This window comes from Coturnix japonica, chromosome 5 (genome assembly GCF_054131305.1).
Source record: "Coturnix japonica strain WE chromosome 5, WE-NBRP24, whole genome shotgun sequence".
NCBI classification, from domain to species: Eukaryota; Metazoa; Chordata; class Aves; order Galliformes; family Phasianidae; genus Coturnix; species Coturnix japonica.
The window spans coordinates 38,237,471-38,261,129 of record NC_140667.1 but is presented as its reverse complement, the minus strand read 5'-3'; the positions used below and the strand labels follow the sequence as shown (position 1 = coordinate 38,261,129).

Sequence of the window (23,659 nt, the reverse complement as noted above, 5' to 3'; positions counted from 1 at the left end):
TTTAGCTGCAAACATCATTGAGCTATGAAATTCACATATCACAACACAAGCTGCTCTCATCTCTTCTAGCCATCTCTGCCACAGCTGGGTCTTCTGAGAAGCCTCAGCAGACAAACCTGCATTTAGCTCCACACACTTCTTCTATGCTACCTTAAGGAGAAGGGAGACACTCTGGTCCTGAAAGCCAAGCTGGCAGGATGGAAGCATCAGGAAAGACCAGATGTGTGCAGAGGGTGACACACCAGAGGTTTGGAAAACTCAGAGAACAATATTTTCCTTGAGTACTGAGGCAACAAACTGAGAAGAAATAAAAATCCACCCAAGAGACTGTGCAGTCCAAGAAAAGTTTCTGAGTAAGCAGCAGCCAAACAAAAAGCAAGCTCGGGGGCACGCCAGCAGCATTACAAATTGAAGCCAGATTTTAACCTATAACTCAAATTTCTACATCTGCAAATGAACCATATTCCATTCTGATACAAGTCTGTCAAACACTCAGAGCCAAACCCAGTCCATTATATTCACTAAGGTTCCTTTACTGCCTAAATTTCATTCTGCACACCTGAAGAATAAAATCCTGATAACAAAACATCCCTTCTCCACCCACATAGCAAAGTGCAGACCAGCTACAATCACACAGAATCACAGAATGACCCGGGTTGGAAGGGACCTCAAGGATCATGTAGTTCCAACCCCCCTGCCTGGCAGGGCCACCAAACATACACATTTACTAGATCAGGTTGCCCAGGGCCCCGTCCAACCTGGTCTTGAACACCTCCAAGGACGGGGCATCCACAACCTCCCTGGGCAGCCTGTTCCAGGGCCTAACCACTCTCCTAGTGAAGAACTTCCCCCTAACATCCAACCTAAATCTTCCCTCTTTCAACTTAAAACCATTTCCCCTTGTCCTGCTACAAATAAGCACCTTGGCTATATCAAACAAGCAGGTTCAGTCATGTTGGCCAGAGCTTACAGGAAAAGAAACATAGCAAGATACCTTCCTTTTCAGTGCCTTAGAAGTACTAAACATTTGCCAGCTCTGGGCAAAGTAGGTAGAGGTGGGTTACTGCACAGGGAAAAGCATCTCATCAACACCTGGGATTCACAACAGAGGGCATTTGGAGGAAGTCAGTGGAGCAGTGGGACAAATACAAAAGAAAATCCAAAAGCTCTCCTCCCTCTGTTCCTATCAGCACCCTGCAGTGCAGCACCTGCTCCCTGCCACCCAGCGAGCTGCAATGCTGCTGGCGCTCTGACTCCATCAGCACAGCTGCAGCCCAGGCTGGGACAGCTCCATGTGCACCCAGCATGACACTACATAAAGCTGCAGGAAAATGGAAATTTCTGTGAAAAAGGAAGATGAGGAGCACTCCTCAAACGTGGCCACTCAACAAGGAAAGCTACTTTAATTTCTAACCACAAGCCAAGTGAGAAACCAGATGATCAAACCAGGTCACCATTCTCAGTACTCATCATTTATCATCATTTAACTGCCCTGCTATGGTATTTATATGGTTTTACCTTTCTAATACAGAATCATATTGGGTTCTTAATTCTTAAAATAGGAAGCCCCGTTGGCTACATATTTTAGATACAGAAGATGAATCATAGAGGATAACCTGGTACATATCCCCTGTGAAGTACACTGAGGTGATTCCAGCCTGATTCCTTTACTTTGCCAGCAAATCATCCCAGAGATGCAGGACTCCTGTGCCAGAAGCAGGAAATGAGTCTCAGGTGCATAGCTAATGCTTCAATGATGGACCATCCCTTCTTGCCAAATACAGAAGTTCTTTAAACATTAAACCTTGATCTCTTCTCAGGATAACAGGGTGTGCAAGTGTGTACACTAGCCAGCTGAAACAGCACTACAAGCAATGCCATCAGCAACACGGAATGAAAAGTCAGTGTTCTCAGCTCCCAGGCCCAGTGTAGAACAAACGCATTCCAATACAATATGGTTCTGCTTTGAGAAGTTTATGACACCCACATGCCTCCCCCCCTCAGCTTGTGGGCTGTTTTGCACCCAGCTGCCAGCTCCTGGACCCATTCACATGTGGTATTGCTTTGCTATGCAGGGCAGGTTAGCAATGACAGTGAGCTTGTCTGCAATGAAGGATTGTGGGATAGAAACACACGTACACCCCAAAATGACATTGCTGTCCCTGGACAGCAATAACATGGCAGTCGCCTTGTTTTCTAGAGATGAAGAAAGAAGTTTTGCTATTCAGCGAGTTCAAAGTGGGTCAGCAAAGGAACAAGAGGTGAAGTGTGATCAGAGGCTGGCCTGGGACAGGTGGCCGTTCTACTGTTCTGTCACGTGGATTACCAACCACCTCCTCACATGTCGGGGGGCTCAGTGCTGAAGCTGACGTGCCGACATCCACCTTCTCAGATCCGTGCCAGTCTGTTGGTTGGATGTTCTCCTCCTCTGCTTCCTTCCCTGTAGCTTCCTCACGCAGTTTCCAGCATCTCAAGGCATTCAGGAGAATTATCTCTTCCAGTTTTCCACCAGAACTTAATAAAAATTACCCTATGGCAAATGACCTGCACATGTCCATCCTGGAGTAGAGATGAAAGACAGACTACAGCATGTGTTGTCCTGCTCGGGGCTGTATTCACTGCTGACTGACCTTCATGACAGGCTGCCTAGCTCAGCAGAAGCCTGGACAGTAATAATAAACCACATCTTATTTTCCTTTTTTTTTTTTTTTTTTAAATTTTTTATTCCCTCCCACCCACAGGGCTAAAACAAAGGAAAAAAGACTTCCTCCTAAAAATCAACTTCCTGACCCTTCCTTTTTCTGGGTTGCTAAGGGAAATTCCCGGCTCCACACACTTCCATAGTTATTATTAGTTCTTTTTACCTTTTTAAACATTGTTACTTAGTAACACACCAAAGTCCCAGTTTAAGTCACAGTGGCACACATCTGGGAAGGAGCAGGAGCCACCAGGCTGGTCTGGGGGCTGACAGAGGAGGCTGATACCCATGCTGGAACTAGAGTAGGTCTTGCACGAACTCAGCCCATTAAGTGGACTCTTGAAGTCAGTCAAGAACTGTTCTGTTACAGAGTCAGGGAGGTTATTCTAAGACTGAACAGCTGTTGTAAGCAGCTTGTGTAAACTATGGTTTATTCATTTCTAAAGAAACTTTTTCATCCTGTTTTCTCCCCAGTCCCACCCGTACCTTGTGTACAACTTATTCTCACCCTACACCAGCTTCGTCTCACAGCAAATTGCAGTCTGATTCTGTTACAGCTACAGCCTGCTTCGTTTCAGTGAAGGCAACATCCAGACTTTGCCTGGCTGCTGGCTACAACTTGTGTGTTGCCTGAGGGCTGCAGCTGATCTGCAATCAAGCAGAAAAGGATTGTAGCCTCATGGTCATCTATAATACAGAAGAATGAAACAAGAAGAATATAGCTGTCAGCATCTATTGCAGCTGGACAGAATCAGTGGCACACTTCATGCAGGGGCCTGTAATCTCCCTGTGGCTTCCCTACATCAGAAGCAGGGGAGGGCATGAGATAAACCCAGCTCAGCAGGAGCTGCAGGCAGAGCCCGCTGAGCAGGGAGGGGAGATGGGTCCTTAGCCTTTTTTGTGAAGGAATATGTTGGGTCTAAGCTGAAATTCTGTGGCTCCTGCTCAGCTGTGGTATTATTTAAAAAACTAGCAATGCTTAAACTGCACTTTGGAGTTTCAAGGCACCTTAGAAACATTAATTAATATCTTAATACATCATCTTTCTTTGGTGCCCATCTGGCAGTGTATCAAAAAATTACCACCAGACTGGAAAAAGAATCACTATTTTAAATAGAACTGAATGAACTCAACCTAAGAATAATGAACAAGAGAAAGACATGGGGAAAAAACAGAGTTTACACCAGCTTTCTGCCCAATAGCCTGAGCTGGAGCACAAGCAGATTTGCCTCTTGCACCACTTACTCCATAGCCCTTTGAGACCATCAATTCCAGAGTTTTACACTGAAAATCTGGGCCTCCACAGTGTGCCCCAGAGCTGCCTGCTGTCCTCAAGTGCAGAGCACAAGACCAAATGAAGGGTCTGCAGCTGTTTATTGCTGGTGAATTCAACAACCAATTTATATTCATCTATCAAGGAATATGCAAGTGGAAGCAAATATTATGGCCGTGTTTCTGATTACAAAATGTATGATTTACATGATGTATGTAATGCACATGCAAATTAAGTGCACCCATCAGGTTCATGGCAAAGTGCCAAATTAGCCCTTAGCGTTACAAAGTTCGCGGTGGTTGGCAGGGAGGTGTGCTGACTACAAGAAAGGCTAAGGCAGTCTTTTTAGATGCAGCCAAAAACTGGGCTGCTCCAAAGAGCAGGTGGAGGATAAATTCTGCAGTAACTTGTCTCTTTAAACGAAGCTGAGGGGCTATTGAAAAATCTGTTCCCGCTGCAGTTAAAAGTGTGATAATTACAGAGCAACGGGCTCCTCTGTCATTCAGCAGGCAGCATCCCCAGGAAATCTTGCTCTGTAATCAAGGGAAGAGGTGCAATCAGGACCCTATTCAGGCTTCGTTTAGAAACAGCCCCTGCAGGCAACACAAAGGCTTCAGCGTGGTGCTTTGTGATGCTGGTGATCACATCGCGCCTTGGTTCTGCAACTACAAGCAGAGTTAATGTCATTTCTGAGCACATCTATTGCACACACCTCCATCCTCCAAGTCCAGAAGGGGCTTGGAAGAGGGGTGAGATCATGGACCAAAAGAACTGTATCTCCGATGCCACAACAGTGAGTTGATCTTTCACATCTTTATGTAGGAGGGAATTTCAAGCAGACTAAGCATGACAGTGTGGTCCAGAATGGGAAGATATGAGAGACAGAAGCTTGCACATCAGGCTGTTAGCAGCACTGTTTGCAAAATTTGAGTAGGAAATGTCCCAATTTGTTTTCTAGTTGCTTGGTTTGGGCTTGTTTGTTTGTTTTGTTGTGTTTTTGTTTTGTTGTGTTTTTAACTGACATGAACATATTTATCTGTGCTGCTCACATTCTACTGGAGCCTCATTCTCTTGGCAGGAGCCTGATCCCACAGAGACTGATGAGGTTCATTAGAGGGGAAGGTGTCTCCGACTTCAACTTTCATGTTTAATGGCACCACTGCCCAGAAACATACAAATTAATTGCTACTCAAATCAGCCATCCTTCGTACCCTACAGAGCTGTCAGACTCAATGAACCTGTTTACTCCAACTGCAATAAAAATAGCATCACATTTTATTCAAAACAGCTAGATTTTCTGAAGTGTGCACACATTTGCACACGCATTCAAACACACAAATTGCACTTCTCACTGACCAGCAGTGACCAGCTCAGATACCCATCTGGGCACGTATCTATCATTACACAGAAAATGCTGGCAACTTTGTATGCACAGTAAGTGCCAAAAAGCTTTCTGCACACTGGGATGTGTTCTGGTCAGAATTTAGTTTTGTCTCATTATGGAATGGTTGCTCTCTACTGAGGTTCATTGTAGCTATACTTTGCGTTATAATAACCTCTAATACTATAAATGGAGCTTAATTCTATCAAGGTATGTATCAGCAGGTTCCACTCTCTATATTTTATTTTTCTGGACATGGAATAAATGAGAGTGCTGTGGTTTTACCATCTGCAGACACAGGTATCAGTCGATAGCCAAGTAATGGCCTGGACCCTGTCAAGAGAAGTCATTATTAAAAAAGTACATTGCATTTAGCTGTTCAAACAGAAGTTGTTATTGATTGAATCCCATCAGTTCCCACTAAAAGAGCCAACTCTTGTGACCAAATGAAAATACACACACAGACTATGGACTAGTAAATACTATAATGGAGTTAAAGATCCTCTCCAAAAAGGGAGTTGTTGATATCCAGTAAAAAGAGCATGTCTCTTTCAAAAACAAGATTGAGAAAAAACAGCCATGTTGAAAATAAGTCCTGCAAATATCCAGAGGCAGAATAAAGAAATAAAATAAAAGGGAACAGTTTATTGACAAACACTTCAATCTCTTGGAACAAAGCAAACACAGAATATGCAAGATGGTTAATGGCCAATCATGCTACAGGCAGAAAGAGCCTGTCCTGCCATTCCTACAGTGTTCTACTGCTCATCCTGACATAGTTGGGCAATGGAAATTTAAAACATTTGAAGTTTCTTAAGATTTTCAAAGTCAGATTTAAAGGTAACTTGACTTCACTTGGCTCATTTTTTATTTCCTCGACAATTTTCTGTGTCTGCTTTTTTCCACCTACTGAACCTGTGGTTCTTCCCTTCTCACAGTTTACACAGGCACTAGCATTTCAGGGTAACAGCATTTAATACACATAAATCACCACTGTTGCAGAACAGAGGGGACAGAAAACATGGCTAATTATAATATCCTAACATAAACCAAACATACACCATGAAGTAATACAATTTAAAACATAGGACTGGACAAGGTGGGAATTGTTTGTGGAAATCTCTGTATTTCTTCCATTGGAAAAGTCCCCTGCACAGCATCTTATGTGTGAACAAAAAGACCACAGTAAGGAGTGAATTAAAAGTGTTTATTTAAGAAAGGTACACTGTGCCAAACTTCTTTCCTCTGCCTTAATAGAAGGTCAGGATGAAAACTGATGAATCACAATAGGAAACAAACAGCAATGGTGACGCATGGTTTCAAAAGGTAACAATAGCACTGCACAATCTGCAATGCCTACAACAGAAATATTCCCGGTTTCAACAGAACATGGATTTCATCTTGCTCCATCCTCCCAGGAAATACAGAAATTCCACAGCTGAGCCTTGGCTAGACTCAAAACTGCCCCACAGGTGTATATGGAAGCCTCACTCACTCACATTCTCCAGACATTTAATGAAAACCATGTTCTGTTGATGTCTTGACCTGTGAAGTCTTGATTCATTAGCTCAGCAGCAGAAAAAGGCTTATATCTGTATGATTCAGGCTCCACATGCCTCTTCAGCTCTCATGATCTTCCATCACTCAAAATTTGCACTTGAGCACCAGGGCTCCAGTTGTTCAAGTGCTCAGTCACAACCAGAAGTCTCTCCAACCCCACATACTTCATGGCTTCAGCAAAGGAAATCATTCTGGCTCGATACAGGTTTAGGCCAGACTGATGCTGAACAAAAAGCCAGGCAAAAAACGTGGAGTGTAAAGATTCAAGTCTAGTTTGGAAGACATGGAAACTTGGACAAAAATGGGAGGAAAAAATGAATGTAGTCAGTCCCTTACCAGCCATTCTGAAAATGAGTTTATTGTTGCACTTCAGTTTACACTGCTACTTATTATTAAATACTTCAAATTTTATTACTGTACCTGAAAATCCGCTGCAAAAAGGAGAAGTTTCTTTAGTACACTATAGATCTCTACAGCACATACAGTTGATATTATTCCAGAAATCATATTAGCCTTATCTCTAAGATGGCTATTTCAGTCAAGAATTATGAGTTACGTAAAATGGTAATGTATATTATTCTGTTATTTGGATATAAGTTTTCTTTTATCATTAATAGCACTTAAAATTAACGTATGTATAGATGCTATGCTTGTATTCCAAACCTTCTCTTCCTGTAAAAACATGTTTGCTCCTCCTTATTTATGCTGTAAAAGAAGAGCTGTATTTACACAGTATTTCTGTACCAGTACTGACTTCCTTTTTGCTTACATGTCAACAGTATATAGATGTTACTTTTAACACTTTTCAAATTCTACATACTAAGTTCCAGTTAATCTACTTCCATTCCCAAGTCAAGGGATGGTAGTTGTGATAAGTAAGACATTAATGCATTTTGACAAAATTTCAAAGTGGTTTTATTTCTTCTTCAGACTGGACGCTTCTTGCCCTGTTTCATCTTTGGCATAAGCTCAAACTGTTGTGCTTAAACCCAAATGTCATAAAATAATGCTGAGATGAGATTCTCAAATTCACACAGATTTCCAGTCGATTTACTTAACTTTTTGCACACTGAGAGTTAATTACCATGACACTGCTAAAGATCAAGGAAAGATGCCTGAAATATTCTTCATTATGCAGTTTGCTTAAGACTTCTAGACTGAAATTTTCAAACACAGCAAGAAACAATGTAGAAACACTCAAATCCCTCTTCCTTTTGCAATACTAAAAAAGATCATTCAGCACTTCCCAAAGTAATTTAATCAAGGGTGCTAAAACAATCAAGCCGCCATTCAGCAACTAGTATGTAAGAAAATGAAGAGAAGCACAGGGCTTCCACAGAGTGCAACAGCTTGCACCAACTTTGGTGGCCTAACCTTTGAATGTCCTGTCAATCAATTATGTTAGCCATATACACATTGCTCATTTTTATCAACAATTCACTCAGCCTTGGTAAAATGTTTTTGAATTCACCCAGATAGCTAAGATAATTTCTTAACAATGTTTTTATCAACATCAATACTGGGTATTTCTATATTCACCAATTCATGCTGTCTACCCTTATTAATAAGCTGCTGAAGAAAATCTGCCTATGCTTCAAACATAGCATCTTTTCAAAAAGGCACTTTTTGCAATTGTTCATGCTCTCCATCTACTCTCATTTCATTATTCCCAGCTGGAAAAAGAACAGTGGAACTTTAATTCCTCTGATAGCCACCAGCAGGGATAAGAGCTCAGTCATAGCTTTGTTGAGTGACAAATAAACTCTTTGGATTTCATAAACATCAACGGGAAGTATAGAAATAATTTCTTACCTTCAGAACACAGCTTGCCAGTATACCCAGTAGCTGAGCAGTCACAGTGTGGCTCACCATCCAGAAGAAAGCAAGTGCCACCATTTTCACAGGGGTTTTCTGCGCAGAGCCCTTCCATTTCCAGTCGGACTCCTTGACTGCCCAGGAGCTGCGGCTCAGAGTTGCCATATTTCAGATCCAGAATAAATCCTTGAAACGGAGGCTCACTCAGAACACCATCAAGGGTCAAGGCGGCAGGACGGATGTCCAAAGGAACTCCACCCACAAAAAGGTCGCTCACAATATTCATATACTGACGCTGTGGACGTACCTCACCTGCTTTGGCTTCACCATCCAGCACTAGCACTGTCCGAAGGTGATTGCGGCTGACCATCAGGAAGTGCCAGTTGCTGTCATTGACCTGCTTATCTGTGATAACTGTAGTCTCTGCACAGTCCACACTGAACTGGAGCTGGATGCGCCCATCAACAAGAGACAGACAGAGGAAGTCACAGACACCACCGTCATCAAAGTAGAGAAGCAGCCCAGCAGAGACATTGGTCTTGAACTGGAAGCTGAGTTCACTCCTAGTGCTGGCATCCCAGCGGAGAAAGCGGGCCCACTGATTGGGGATGCCCATGAACTCCAGACCCAAAGAGAGACCCAGCAAGGAGCCCAGCAGCAAACTCACCTTCAAAGTGAAGTAGACAGAGTGGAGAGTGAAGCCCATTGTTTCAAGAATCTGCTTTTACCAGGATTAAAACAAAAGCCACACTACTGGGAGGACAATTCCAGCAGTCAACACTGAATCTGTTAAATCCAGCAGGAAGAGGAGAGCACAGACTGAGAGTAAGGAAGAGCGGCTGGAAAGGGAAATAGCAAGGGCACGTGATCAAGAAGAAATGCCTTCTCTCCAAGCAAAGATCTCAATTATCCAGAGGCCTTTATCTCAGATGTACAGGATATATGAAGTGGTTTCTCCAGCTGGTGTACTTTTGTGAAGGGCAAAGTTACCCACAGTGGTTTGTTTTGGTAGAACACAAAGGTGACACTGGTTGTTCCTTGGAGGGAGGAAAGGCAAAGATTAAGCTAAAGCCTCTGATTCTGGTTTCCTAGAAGTGATGACAATACTGAAGGAGGTGGAAGTAAGATGGAAGAGAAAGTGAATTCATAAAGTATGTGATCCTTGGGAGGGCAAAAGTGAAGTCAATCCTCATGGTGCACTGGTGGCACTCCAGCTCATAATTCAACGCTTGGCACTCAGAGAACTTGCAGGACCTGCAGAGTCAAGAGAAGGAAAATATAAGGTTGGTCCTATTACTAACCATATCTTTACCACAAAGATTATTAAGCCCCGAATCTTCTTTACATTTCTTGATATTCTGGCCTCTTCTTTGTGCCTGCAGATAGCTAAACAGTCCTTCTAACCATTAGGAATATCTACATCATCAAAACTAAGAGAACCAGATAGAGAACACACCAAGAGGTCTGCACACACCACAGCTCTAAGTAAGAAAACAACACAACAAATTATCTTACCCCTTTGATGAAGGTAATGTCAGTGACTAAGGAGAGAGAAGCTTCCCTGCTAAAAATTATCTCTATCCTTTAGAGTATGAGAACAGATGAAGGAAGAATATTATCCAAACTTCTGTTACTTTTGTTAGGCTTCCTAGCACACCAAGAAAACATTAGAGAAGACAACTCCACTGTCAGCCTGTCACGCAATAGCTGCTTTTACTTTACACGTACTTTAACAGGGACCTATGTAACCTGCAAAAAACGTGTTATCCAAAGTATGTACGGCAACCTGCAGCTAAGATGATAGGAAACTTGTAAATTAGATTATAAAAACTGTCTAAGCACTTAACCAATTACCCTGGTCTAATGGTTTGGCAAAAATGCCAAGTTTCCCCCTAGATAAGAGCGAGCTTCTGCACTGGGATTTAATTCACCTCTGTCTATTAGCATGTGGGTGACTGTATGCCTAAGTTAGGAGAATGTTTTAATATGACAGGTAAAGATAGCACAAAGCTAGGATCCATCAGCATGGGGGCTTGTTCTCAGAGATGGGCCAGGCATAAGAAAAGCTTAGGAAACAGCTAACATTAGCAAAGATACAAAGCAGGAAAAAAGGTGAGGTGAATCAAGGCCTTCAACCTCCCAGAAAACAGCATGAACATGGATTTCAAAAACTGGGTCAAAAATACTGTGAGGCAGCATTTGCCTGGGACAGGTGTTTAGTGATATGAGCGATGTGAATTGCTGGAGATGTTGCTCCTGGCAGATGCCTTCCAACCCTGACACTCACCTTGGTCCGGAGGTGCTGGCCCACAGACACCATAGAAATAGGCAGTGCAGAAAAGCATAGTAAGTACAGTGCTTGAGCCGGAGGAGAATCAGCCTACAAAGGCGGGTATAGCTCACCCAGTACAGCCTCTGCCTTACCTGCCTTAAGAACCTGCAGGAGATTTAAGTCTCCGGTGCTGTTGATCTGGCAAATATAGCCAGCACAGAAAAACAAGTCACTTAGAAAACAAAATGGATCAATTAAAAGAAAACCCTCAAGCTAAAAAGAAACGTGAGCTTTTGGTGCCCAGTGGAAAGCAGGCCTGCTCCCTGCAGCTGCCTGAGTGGAGCTTGTTAGCTAAACTGCTATAAACACAAATAAAATCAAGTCAAAACCAGAGGGAAGATAATTCCTTTTAATTGTTAACAGCTTGGCTTGGGAGAATGGGAGGAAGAAAAAGGAGGTGTTAGGAGAGGTGTAAAAAGAAGAAAAAAAAAAAGAAAAGAAACAGATCCAAATGCTCAAATCATCTGATTTCCCAAAGATCACAGTGTTGGATCAATTCATGAGGGTTTTGGGGTGCTTTGAAAATCAAATAGAGGAAAAAGTATGTGGCTCTTGTCCATTTACCTTTCTCCTCTGTGCTCCCTGGTGGCTCCACTAAAATAGCCCATGATTTATGGAGAAGGAGAATAGAGTGAGCAGGAGGAAAGAGAGAAAGTGATGACCCAGGCTTGGCATTATTGATGAGATGGGAATAGGAATATAATAATGTGTGTAAATTAGCCAGCAACGTGCTCCCAGCAGCTCACAGTTCCCTTTACCTCACATCTACCATAGCAGAGCTCCCTGCTCCATCAGGTAGCTCTGTGCTCAGCTTGTGCTCAGGAGATGGCAAGCCCAGCACAGCCCCAATCTCCCACAGGGGCCCTGTGCAGGGGATCCCACACAGCAGCTTTAATCCTCTTGGTCAGAGCGGGTTGCAGTGCCTGCACCTGAAGCAGCCCTCAGCCTTCCTACTCTGCTCTCCCTGTTTTAAAAGACTGACTCTTTGAGGAGCAGTAGAACACAGTGTACATCACAGCATCAGGTGTGAGCAATCTAGAGACAATCACAAAAGAGATCTATATGCCCACAATACAGCTGTACAAAAAACCTGCCTATCTTTCCAAACCCCATGCTGCTAAAATCCCAGTTTACAGATGCAAACAAATCTAGGGCCCCATGGAATGCTTCGGTCTTTGGGATACTTCAAGGGAGCAGTACTGCCTTGTACAGATCTCTGTGACATGGATACATGCTCATGGGTTGATGACAAAGGCTAATGAAGGAAACTTACACCAGGCAGCAACAGTTGAATGGAGGCTGCACTGTTGGTTGAGTGAAGCCAAGGAAATCCTTCTCTATCTGTTCTAAAGAAGACGGGGCCAGGTCTGCTTCAGTAGAGGAAGATGGCATAAAAAATAGTGAAATGTAGATGTAATTTTGAGCATTTCATTGTATTTTGGGCACTCCAGAGCAGGTTTTGGGAAGACTGCCCACACTCAACAGGCCAGGACTCCTCTAGAGCTCTGCCAGAACCCTGCAGCCCAACCCACAGCACTCCCTGCTACCTGAGCTCTGCATCTCACACAGCTCAGCATGTTACAGCAAACTCCACCACACAACAGCAAGACCTGCAAAGAGCCAGTGTCCTTTTTAGTACTGGCCAGGATTTGATCTAAATCTTGAGAGAGCAAATTCTGACAAAACATACCTTTGCTTTACTCATTTCCCATAAAGAGTGATCCTCTTAAAGACACTGAGAACAAATACATTTCTGCTCTTATCATTTTATTTTTAACATAAATACTACCCTAGCAGCCTCATAGAGCATACTGCTACCATAGCAATGCACTACAGTTTGGGACAATAACTATAGAATCTCATACTATTTTCTTATATTTACCATCTCTGGAGATCTCAAACTTTGCCACAGAATGAACACAAGAAAAAGACCTCATGATGGTCACTGCCTCCTCCAAGCACAAAGTAGCAACATTCCTGTTCCAACTCCACTTATTGCTCACGCAGAAAAGTAACACAACCATAGTATATTTTAGGCTTAATGCAAGTTAGCAGCACGAAGCAAGACAGCGAGTCTGGATGATATCAGCCCTTCAGCAGACCAGCATGTGAGACAGCACTTTCAACACTTGTTACTCTGAAGGAGTGAGGTTAGCTCTGTGTGCGGCACCCTGGCAGCCCGCACACCTCCCCAGCCCTCTCAAGAGTGGAAACAGTGAGAAGGCTGCATACTGCCCAGGCAGCTGAACATCCTGCTTACACTGGGCCCACTTGAGGAATCACCCCACTTATACTATTCCAACTTCCTATTTACAGGTCTGACAGACTGCACAACTTCCCGAGCAGGGAAAGTGAGGCAGCCCTGCAGCAGCAAAGCCTACCCACCGCCATGCAGCTGAGGTCACAGCCATCCATTCTGCAGCCCACAAAGAGAGCCTGGGCCACATGCTGGAGTGGCTCTCAGCTGCTTATCAGCTGTATGAGGAGAGTGAATGACATTATCTAATTGCCAGCTAATTTCCATAATTACTGACTGGCACACTCTGTATGCAGGGTTAATATCTCTGCAAATGTCTCACAACGCACCTGCTTAGGAAATGGAGTGAGAAGCCAGGCACTCTGCTGCTTAGTAGCCTATTTACCCCACTGCACAGAAAGGCTGCTAGAGATGGGTTCATCACTGTCTCCCTCCCTGGTTACTAATTGCTTGGGGATGAATATTTTGGTATTTTCAGCAATTCCTTGTGCAGAAAGAATAATGGAGTTGGATGAAGCCTGGGATTGTCTGCCTTCCCCTACAAAGCCCTACCACTGCAAACCTGCATAGGTCATGTCATTCCAGCTAAGGTCACTAGACAAAATCCCACTTACACACTGATTGTAGAGGTTACTGTCCCACTAGTCTGCCACTCATTCCACGACCAGAACTGCCCTTCATGCCATACCTTGTGTGGAGTACAAAAAACACATTAGTGACCATAGATCCATGTATTTTTACTCAATGCAAAATCACCCTTGCCATTGCATTCACTGGGAAAGAAAATTGAATGGTTTACTCTTTTCTCTGGCCTATACTGAAGCAGAGGACTTTGAAGAAGGGCCCTAATTTGGCTCTGTTTCCATATGCATTCTCCCAGTCAGCTCAAGGCACAGCAATCAGATAATTACAGCTCAGTGACATATGCTGCTTAAAATGATCCAGTGAAAATCACAATCAATAATTGATATTAAAAGCCAGGCTTGCCAGCGGCAGAAAAATGGAGAATTAATAGTATTTATTCAGCCTGTCTTCACTCATCCTGTTCTCTAGTGAAGAACGGGCTCACTTTGGCTCATGGCTTGAGTGTGGATCTCCACAGACATCACTCTCTTTCATAAGAAGAAATCTTTCTGCCTGATCCATCCCCAGATGTATTATGGCTAAAAAAGATGAGAGAAAAAAAAAAGAACAAAACACAACAAAAAACCCTTCAGATGAAAAATATACATGGGAAAACTGTGAGTTGCTACCATCGCTGGGGAAAAGAAAGGAACATGAAAATCCACCCCATCTCACAAATTCCTCAGCAGGTACACATGGTGAAATGTTCACAGAGAACTGAGAGGGGCCAGGGAGGGTTTGAAATTCAAGAGACCAGAGAAAACCACATAGATTAACTTAGTTTGTATTTCCTCTAGCTGTGCTGGAGACGGCTCCAGGGTGGTGCCAAGAAGAACTGCACTGAAGATAAACATGGACTCCTTCACCCATGGGAGATCTTGGTTGCAGTAGGATGCTGACAGGGGTCAGGGATAAAGCAGGACGAGCTCTCCTTAGTCAAGTGACTGAATGTACAGTGGAAAATAGGGAAAAATTTGTCTGGTAAGGAGCAAAACACACCCAGCTCCTTGTTAAGCTGTCAGAACTATACATGAGGCAGCATCTTACATGATACTGCTGGAGAGAAGAAAAGAGGAACAGAGGGAGCTTTAGGCCCTTATTTTGTATTTAGAGACATGAAGATGAGAACCACCATTTTCAGAATGGGGACTAGAGGTGACACTGAGTACCTGTTGGCCTCTTCTGAATGTTTTGTTTTTTCCAGGGATGTCACTACTCATGCCAGTCTCTGACATGGGGAACTGTACATGCCTTTGCCCCACCACAAGTCCAAGGAGAGGACATATTCTCTTACACTCATTGATTTTTCCCTCCACTGCTATGGCTTAGCTTTTCCATTATGGAAAGTGGGTATGGATTTGCTCAATTCTCCTTATCTGAATTCAGCACAGAGATCCTTAGGAGACACTAGCGGAAAAAAACAAAAACAGCAGAACAACATATCAAAGCAAAAAGTAAGAACAGGAGGTGCTACTATTTAGGAAATCTACACTTGTAACCCAAGGGTGTCTCTTTGTTTCTGCTCCCCTACAGCTGACTAAGACACACACACCCACATGTATACACTGTCAGTTACCTCAGTAGTCAGTGAGTGGTTCTTTGTCTCACAGTGCCTGGGCGCCTGGTTTGCAATCAAGCAGGTCAAGCCCATGGAACTGTTCCTCCCTGTTCTCAGTTCCCACCTGTAGAGGGCAAGAATGGTTGTCCACTGCAAATCCCCTCTTGGAGCTCACCTTCAGAAATGCTATTGTTTATGTGGGCCTGTGTAATACCCAAACTGTGTACCCCACACCTGGGGGAGATGAACTCATGTGCATTTCCCTCATGCAAGAGGCACAGCTGGAACGCTCTCAGTGATCTCAGAAGAGCTATAAGCAAACTAGTAAAGAGCCCAGCTTTTGAACAAACATGGGACCGTGGCAGCAGAACCTCATATTTCAGAGCAGTCCAGCTGCTGAAAGAGTTAATACTGAATAATAACCGCCCTTTAAAAGTCTAACCTCCCATACTTACTAAACTCAGCTCAGAATTGGAGTTCTTCAGAGCTGCACTAGAGGAAGAAGGGTTAAAGAAGCCTCAAGGGACAGCACGATTCCCTTCTTAAACACTCTACCCACCCCACAAGGAGTCCATGTAGTCCATGAGAGTGACCTTTAACTAGCCTACCTAGCCCATGCTCAGCAGGAATGCAATTTACAGACCATTTCAGCTCTCCAGCTTTCTTAACACAAAGAAGAAAAATCAAAACCCAAGCACAATGGAAAAGAAAGAAAGAGAGAGAGAAAATAACCCTGCAGAGCAATCATGTCTGGGGCTGCTCTGATGGCTTTCTGTTCCCTTCCAGGACACAGAAATGACCCCCAGTGCGTTAATTACTCCCATTACCACAAACTTTCCACTAACAAGGCCTAGCTAAAAGGAAGCATTGGCAGCAATGGAGCAGTTACTGCTCTGTTCTGCCACGCAGGAGAAGCCAGACTCCTCCACCCCAAGCTGGTACTAACCAGGCGAGCAATTTCTGCAAAACACCACAGCTTTTATTGTAATTCCCAAGGCAGCTGTTCTAGGAACGTTGGCCTTCCTTCAATTCCACCATCTTTAAAACAGAACTAAGAGCGCCCACTTTTCTAAAGACTTTCAAATTTAACAATTGCACAGCTCTGAATTGTTATCACGTATTTTACTGCTTCAGCAGTTGGTCTACCTCCATACCCTGCAAAATCTCTTTCCTGACACCAGGAAATCTGGATGGTCTGCAGCACTGTCTGTTCTATCAGACCCTAAAATATCAAATGTGAAGAAGGGAGCTGCAAAAACAGAAACGAGATTCTGTGAACTGCCAGTGCTGGCATTACTGATAGCAGCAAAGCTTCTTTCAGGTTCCATATCCAACACACAAATTGTATTTCAGTTTTAATAAACAGCTCTTGAAAATGTGCTCCACATTACTGAAAACTGAATTCTGAATGTATCATCAATGCCTGAAAACAAAGTCATTCCCAAGATGATCTTCCTGAGACCTGCAGTCTGCAATGGGTGTAAACTTCCCCGCTGTTAGAACTGATATCGTGGAGATAGACATGTATTAGACGCTCATCAAAGAAAAAAGCCAGAGTGTGGGCTTTCCTAGTTTTGAGGCAAGAGGAGGAAAGAAGTCACTGTTGCAGTGCTTTAGAAGTTACTTGGCATTAGGAAAAAGTACGGAAAAGAAAAAATAGCAAAATAAAGCTACTGTCTGGCAAACCAATCAAGAACACCTTGTTCTTCCTCTCTGTCTGCTTCTTCTTTAGATATGCTTTTTAAGTTCTTCATGAATAAGAACAGTACTAATTAAAAACAAAAACAAAAAAAAAAAAACCACAAAAACCACTGAATTCCCACTTTGTTTAACACTCTTTTGAACTCCTGCTTTCCAGTAAGTCAAGGAAGTCTGTATGTTTTGAAACACCACAATAGGTTATGACTGAAAGAGGAGACCGATGCAATCAGTTTGCTTTTTTTTCCCCCCTGAAGAAGGGAACACTACACCTGGCCAGAGCTCCCTGTCACTTGTATAGCCGGTAATAAGTAGCACCCTTCAATAAGCACTTAAAAGGAAATAGAGATTTACAGAGACTCATTATGTAACCTATCACACTCCACTTTATTGCAACTTCATAATTTCACATAAAACTTTCTCCTGAGCTTACCACAAAGCAAACCCTAACAAACCTAGCAAGAATGACAAGCTGTCCACAGCACAAGGCAAGTTCTGTCCTATTGATAAGTGCCTCAAATGGCTGATGAAAGGCCAAAATGGAAATGACTTTCATGGTGCTGATTTAAACGTTCACACTGGAGTGTGAGAGAGCCACATTCACACAGGCATCATGACTGATGCTTTGAGGGAGCAAGGATGTCAGAAATCTCAGAAACACTAGAAGTCAACGGCCTCTGTGAGATTAGATGCCCGCTTTCCAAATCACATTCCTCCTTTACCACTAGCTCCAAAAACATTTCCTTTTGTGGGTATGTACACAACAGCAGGCTGGGAATCCTCCGCTGTGTGAAATTTGTGCATTCTTCTAGCTCCCCATTCTTTCTGTCTTCTGATATATAAAATTTACTCCACTATAACCCCCTCCCTACTTCTACCTAGGGACTATTGGGGGAACATGACAAGAAGTCACGCATAGAGAGGTTTCTCAGTTCCAGCATGCTTCCAGGAAGCAGAAATCTTTGCCAAGATAGGCTGCTAACGAAAATCTTTAAGCATCAGTGTCTTGGCTGGAAAAGGCCAATCTTTTGAAATACTCAGGTTATTGAAAGCTTTCCAAATCAAGGAACCAGCCTATAGCTTTGCTTGACAGAGACCACTTTCTGAACTAATCAGCAATTCTGTCCCTGTAGCACGATGTGGTGATCTGCCAAGGGGTACCAAGCAGTCCTGCACTGAGATGGGACTGTTAGGCTGGAGGAGGACTGTCAATGAGTTAAACTCAGGCTTAAGAGCTCTGTGACGCCAGGAGGCCATAGAACAGCAAGAGTTACATACTGATGCATTTTATTATTGCTTCTCATTTCATGTAAAAATTCCCAACTTGTATTTCTGTGCTTCACACTATTTTCCTCCATAACTTTTCTATTCAGTTAGCTCTTTTCCTCAAACATTGCCAGGATGAAGTGTAGAAATGGATGCGAAGTTGTATAAAGAAAAAACATTTTTACAAAACTCAGGTTAAAAGGATTCACCTGTTTATTTCAGTGGAACCATCTAGATCGTAGAATAGCTTGAGTTGGAAGGGGTTTTAAAGATCATCCAATTCAAACCCTCCTGCCTTGAGCAGGGCTGCCACCCAACAGATCAGGCTGCTCTGGGTCCCAACCAACCTGGCCTTGATCACCTCCAGGGATGGGGCATCCACAACTTGTATGGGAAACCCATTCTGGTGACCCTGGCCTCCCACGTGACAGATAGGTATACTCACTACTATAATAAAGAGGTAATGACATTTCTTAAAGCAAATGGAACATAATTAGTAAAAAAGACAGGGACATAACACATGCAGCAAAGCATAAGCAGAATCACTGAGTGCACAGCATGGCAGAAAGACAGATACTGGCTAAAACAAGCAGCCCAGAAGCACAGCCTGGGCTGCCAGAAGCGCCTGCGCACATATGCAGAAAGGAGAGGGAGAGCACCACTGACTGATACCTCTTTAAATGAACCTGGATAAAGTCACTGGGAAATAGTAAAACAGGAACTGGCTCTTCAGTAGCTGAGGCACAGCTCTGTGCTCTGCCTTCACCGTGCAGCGCATTCCTGAAAATGCCATGCTAGGCAGCAGTGTGTCTGGGCCACAGACCCAGAGAACCAAACTTTTCCCAGTCAGCTTATTTCACCTATACCCCCAAGGTGGGGGGTAATTAATAGTATTATGAAATAATCCCTTTTAGAATTTCTTTCAGGTTTTCTGATTAAGTGTGGTAATGTCACTGGAGAAAATGCATGCTTTAAATAAGCTTTATTTGTTACACACTGATGAATCAATCACACTTGGTAGATCTAGAAAGAACTAAAAGATATATATTCACCTACAAATGTTCCTTTAAAAGTCAGACGGTCTTTTAAAGAGCTTCCAGCCCTGGGACTCACAGTGCAGTGCCCTGGAAGACAATTGACATTCTGAGTGACTGGGCTGTGAATTCAAAATCCCAGCTCAACCTGCCCAAGTCAGGATCCAAACTCACATATTTTAAAAATAGGAAAGAAAAAGAAAGAGCAAAAGGGAGGGAGGGAGGAAGACTTGTATTCCTGTAGCTGCCCAAGACAGACTATCAAGAACACAGATATGATCGTGGGCCAGGGAACATCCCTGTAATGGATATGCATGGGCCATACTTTGTGCTTTGATGTACTAAATATGAATTTCTGTATTTTTAGCAATACAGCTGACAAGGGATAATTGTTCGCTATGAAAGCCAATAGTGAAACGAATAGCAACAAAAAAGATGCATTATGCTAAGGCACTTAAATTTAATTTTCTGTTTTTAATTTAAAAAGGAAATATTCTAATGTACCTGTGCTTTGGCTGTAGTAAATTCTGGTCACTACTGGCTCTCTTCCCATTAAGAATGGAGAACAGAACAGGAAAAGTGGGAAAACTAAGGCTGCTATATAAATAGCTTAATTCCTAGCAATTGCATAACTTTTCATTTCAAATCAGTTCTAAATGTGTTTCTTCCCCTTTCAACAAGAAATCTGCATATTCTGAATAATACATCCTTTCTGCTAACATTGTTTTCACAGCCTGAAGAGCCATTATTTTGACAAAAACACTCTGAGCAGCTCCTGCTAACAGAGCCCACTTTTTCCCCACCACTCCAAGTTCAGCACCTGGCTGGAAAGCTCTGCAAAGTTCTGCATGTTGTCGACGAGGTGGTAGAACTGATTTTTATCTTCTTCTTCCACATAAACTGCTATGAAAGCTTTTGCTAGGCTGGTAGCAAATTGGTAGCCAATGAGAAATGCTGTGGGATTGGCCCTAGTTTCTAAATTAATACCACAAATCCCTTCACCAGGAGAGACTGTGATTCTTCTATTGTCCACTGAGCGTGGCAAGCTATGAAAGAACAAAGAAGCTTCTCTTGCATTGAAGGACACCCCACCAAAGACAAAGCTAAAATATGTCAGGGAAGAAAAAAGTCACTACGGTGAGAGTACTCATTCTTGGGAGCCTGAGCTCCAGTCTCTCACCCCACACCTGTCACGGGGACAAAAATAAGCACGAGAGTGATGGAGGGAAAAGCTTCTCTAATCAGCACTTAAAGGAAGATACCTGAAGTGCTCATAATAGCCTGGCAGAACTTCTGTTTCCAAATTGCATTGAGTAACTGAGATTTAGAAGTAACGATGGAAAATGATCACTCAGTACCACAGTCAACAGATGGTTCCTGCAACCTGCCAGATTCCAGGCCAAAATTCTCCCCCGTGTAACTTCATCACACATTAATTTAACTCATTTTATCTGTGGTACCTAGTTACTGGCTGCCAACATTTTGCTGCTCAGTAGTTCCTCACGCAATGGGATTTGCGTTCTAGCAGTCTGGGTGCATGAATGAGTCAGAAGGAAAAATCACATGGCCTGCCTGCGTCTCTTTAGGCAAAGTGTTCTTTCAGGGGATACAGCAAAGACTACAGCAGCCACATCATGAAGTTTAATTACTGACTGTAAAGCGCTTGACCCATTCAGAAGACAAGCTAACATAAGAGCAACCTATTTTCTTTTATGACATTACTAGTCCCCTTTCAAATTAAGCAAAGGTGGCTCACCACAATACGGTACAGGTTTTGCTCAGGGCAGCGGTGGGGTGACAGGAAGCCATCCACTGCTCCACTGGTGACCACTCCATGACCTTCCCAGCCTCACACTCCCCAGCTCCAGAGAAAGGGAGCTAAAATGGCCCACTTCTTCACTGGGACAGTCAGGCACAGCCACAATATAGCACCCGCCCACAATACAGCTGGGATACAGACACTCACCTTCCCATTTAAATACAAATCAAGTGAATCTACACCTTGGCCCTATGTTTTAAGCAGGAATAATGTTAATCAGGAATCTCAGCCCATGCTGGATTTACTGCTTAGGTAGGAAATCCTCAACCCCTCATTTTTCCCCACTCCTACTTAAAGGAAAGCTCTTCTCAGGGGCTATAAAGTCAAGTGCTTCACCATTTGGGGGGAAAAATGGTAGATTGTGCTCAATTTTTTACCACTACTAATCTAAACCATCTGAAAGGCTCAGAGGAAGGGAGAGGTGTCAAGTACAGCAGGCTTCTTATAAGTAGCACTGCCAAGTGCAGAGGATGAGCTAAGTATTTAAGCTTGCTCTATAGACTCCTGCTTGTTCCTCCACTCTTCTGGGGTTTTTAAAAGTCAGAAATAAAGGCAATTTAAGAAGACATGCATCTGATGCAAGAAAATCCCTGTGTACTCTATTTATGTAGTTAAGATCTAAATAACAAGAAAAAAAGCTACAAATCATACCCGTATATTTATGTTAGCTTTATGAGGAAATACAAGGCTTTAGCTATGTTTAATCACAAACATTGCTCTAATGAAAAAAAAAAAAAGAAAAAAAAAAAAAAGCCCTTTTCAAAGCAGTCAGTTTACAAATATGTGAAACGTGTAGGACTGCATAAGGCAGAACTGCTTCCACAGTTTACAGAAACAGGAAGACATGCATCAGAATAAAATGCTTTTATAGAATTCCAAACAGAGGATTTCCTATGAAATTAAATGGGGAAAAAAAAAGGAAAGTGTAGGAAAACCCATCAGTCTACTGCTGTCTTCCAATTACCTTGCAAATACAGGCCAGAAGTAATCACCTGCTAAAAAATACATGTCGATAAAAGGTATACAGTTACTGCACAGCTCTGAGGCAGTCTGTTGTCTTGGACTGCAATGCACTGCTAGCTGTCAGATGTCTCCCTAGAGAATCCTATATGGCTTCACCACGACAAACACTGCTCGTATACAGCAGCAGGATCAGAGGCATTCAAAGTGTATCTCCTAAAATATCTTTTCCCAATAGCTTTTTCCAACTAGTGGGAGAGATTAAGACTGCAGCTATAGTACGCTATACCTGCCATTCACTACCCAACTAGTTGATTTTATACCACAAGACTTCAGGCTTTTTGAACTTGATGAAAATAAAGTCTGAGGTAATAGTACTACAGAGTCAAGAGTGCACGACTGGGCAGAAGGAGGAGGAAATAGTGGCATTCAGCAGAGTATTTGCTGTTAAGGTGAGAAATAGCAAAAATGATGGAAAAAAATTCTTTAAGTAGCATCCCTACAGGGGGAAAATAAATAAATAAATAGATAAATAAATAAATAACGACCCACAAAACCACTCAAGTTCAATTGACTTCACAGACTTCAAGAAGAAACTTCCATTAATCTTCATTCACAACCATATAAGCTACACCCCAGAGGGCCATCTTCCTCTCCAAGGACATTCATTCCCCAACAGACTCAACACTTCCTCCTCAACATTAGCCCGAGAAAACTCTGCTGTTGAAGGGTTTTCCCAAGTCACCAGGAGGGCCCTATGCCTATGACCACCACATCCCATTCTCCTTTGGTACTTTACACTCAAAACACAAGAACCTGCCCATGGAATTCAGCCAGTCTTTATAGCAGATGCTCTGCATTATAGTTGGCCATCACACCTTCCCTCCTATCCTTCTCACCAGAGGACTTCCATATGCCTCAGCCCACTGCCAGAGCAGGAGGCCACCTTCCACTCAGCCACTTTACAACTCACTTCACAACACCAAAACACTCACACTTTTAGTGAAGCCTCTCTTCTCTTTCTCAGTTCCCAGAAAATCAGAGACCATATCCAAATTCTCCAGACCTCTGTGGTTTACAGTGCTCCCTGCCCCAGATCTCCTCTCGAAAACAAGAGTAGCAGCCATTCCTTGCCTCCATTCATGGAGGGATCACTAAGGAAAAAAGGGGAATTTTCTCTTAACTCTTGGTCTAGGCAGGATGAACATAATTGCATGGATCTCATAATTGTGTCATATTGAGCTGGGATCTTGATGAATTTTTTAACAGGAGAAAAAACATAGGAGAAGTCCAAAAAACAGAGGGTGCCTCAGAATACTATTCACTGTAATCTGGGTTCTCCTTTGGCTCTCTTACAGCTTCTGTCTCGGAGACATTCAAGTGC

General features: G+C 43.0%; 1 protein-coding gene across 40 annotated transcripts in view; it reads right to left on the bottom strand.

The window, feature by feature from the left end:
* Window positions 1-23,659, bottom strand: part of NRXN3 (neurexin 3) — an 887,795-nt gene that overhangs the window by 832,963 nt on the left and 31,173 nt on the right. For all 40 annotated transcript variants that reach the window (XR_014946731.1, XR_014946732.1, XR_014946734.1 and 37 more), the window contains one exon: window positions 8,725-9,981. Coding sequence is in view for 31 of the 40 variants with exons in the window: in XM_085549250.1 (XP_085405376.1) it covers window positions 8,725-9,433 (709 nt within the window). In the remaining 9 variants the exon portion in view is untranslated. Of the gene's footprint in view, window positions 1-8,724; window positions 9,982-23,659 lie in introns of those variants that run through there.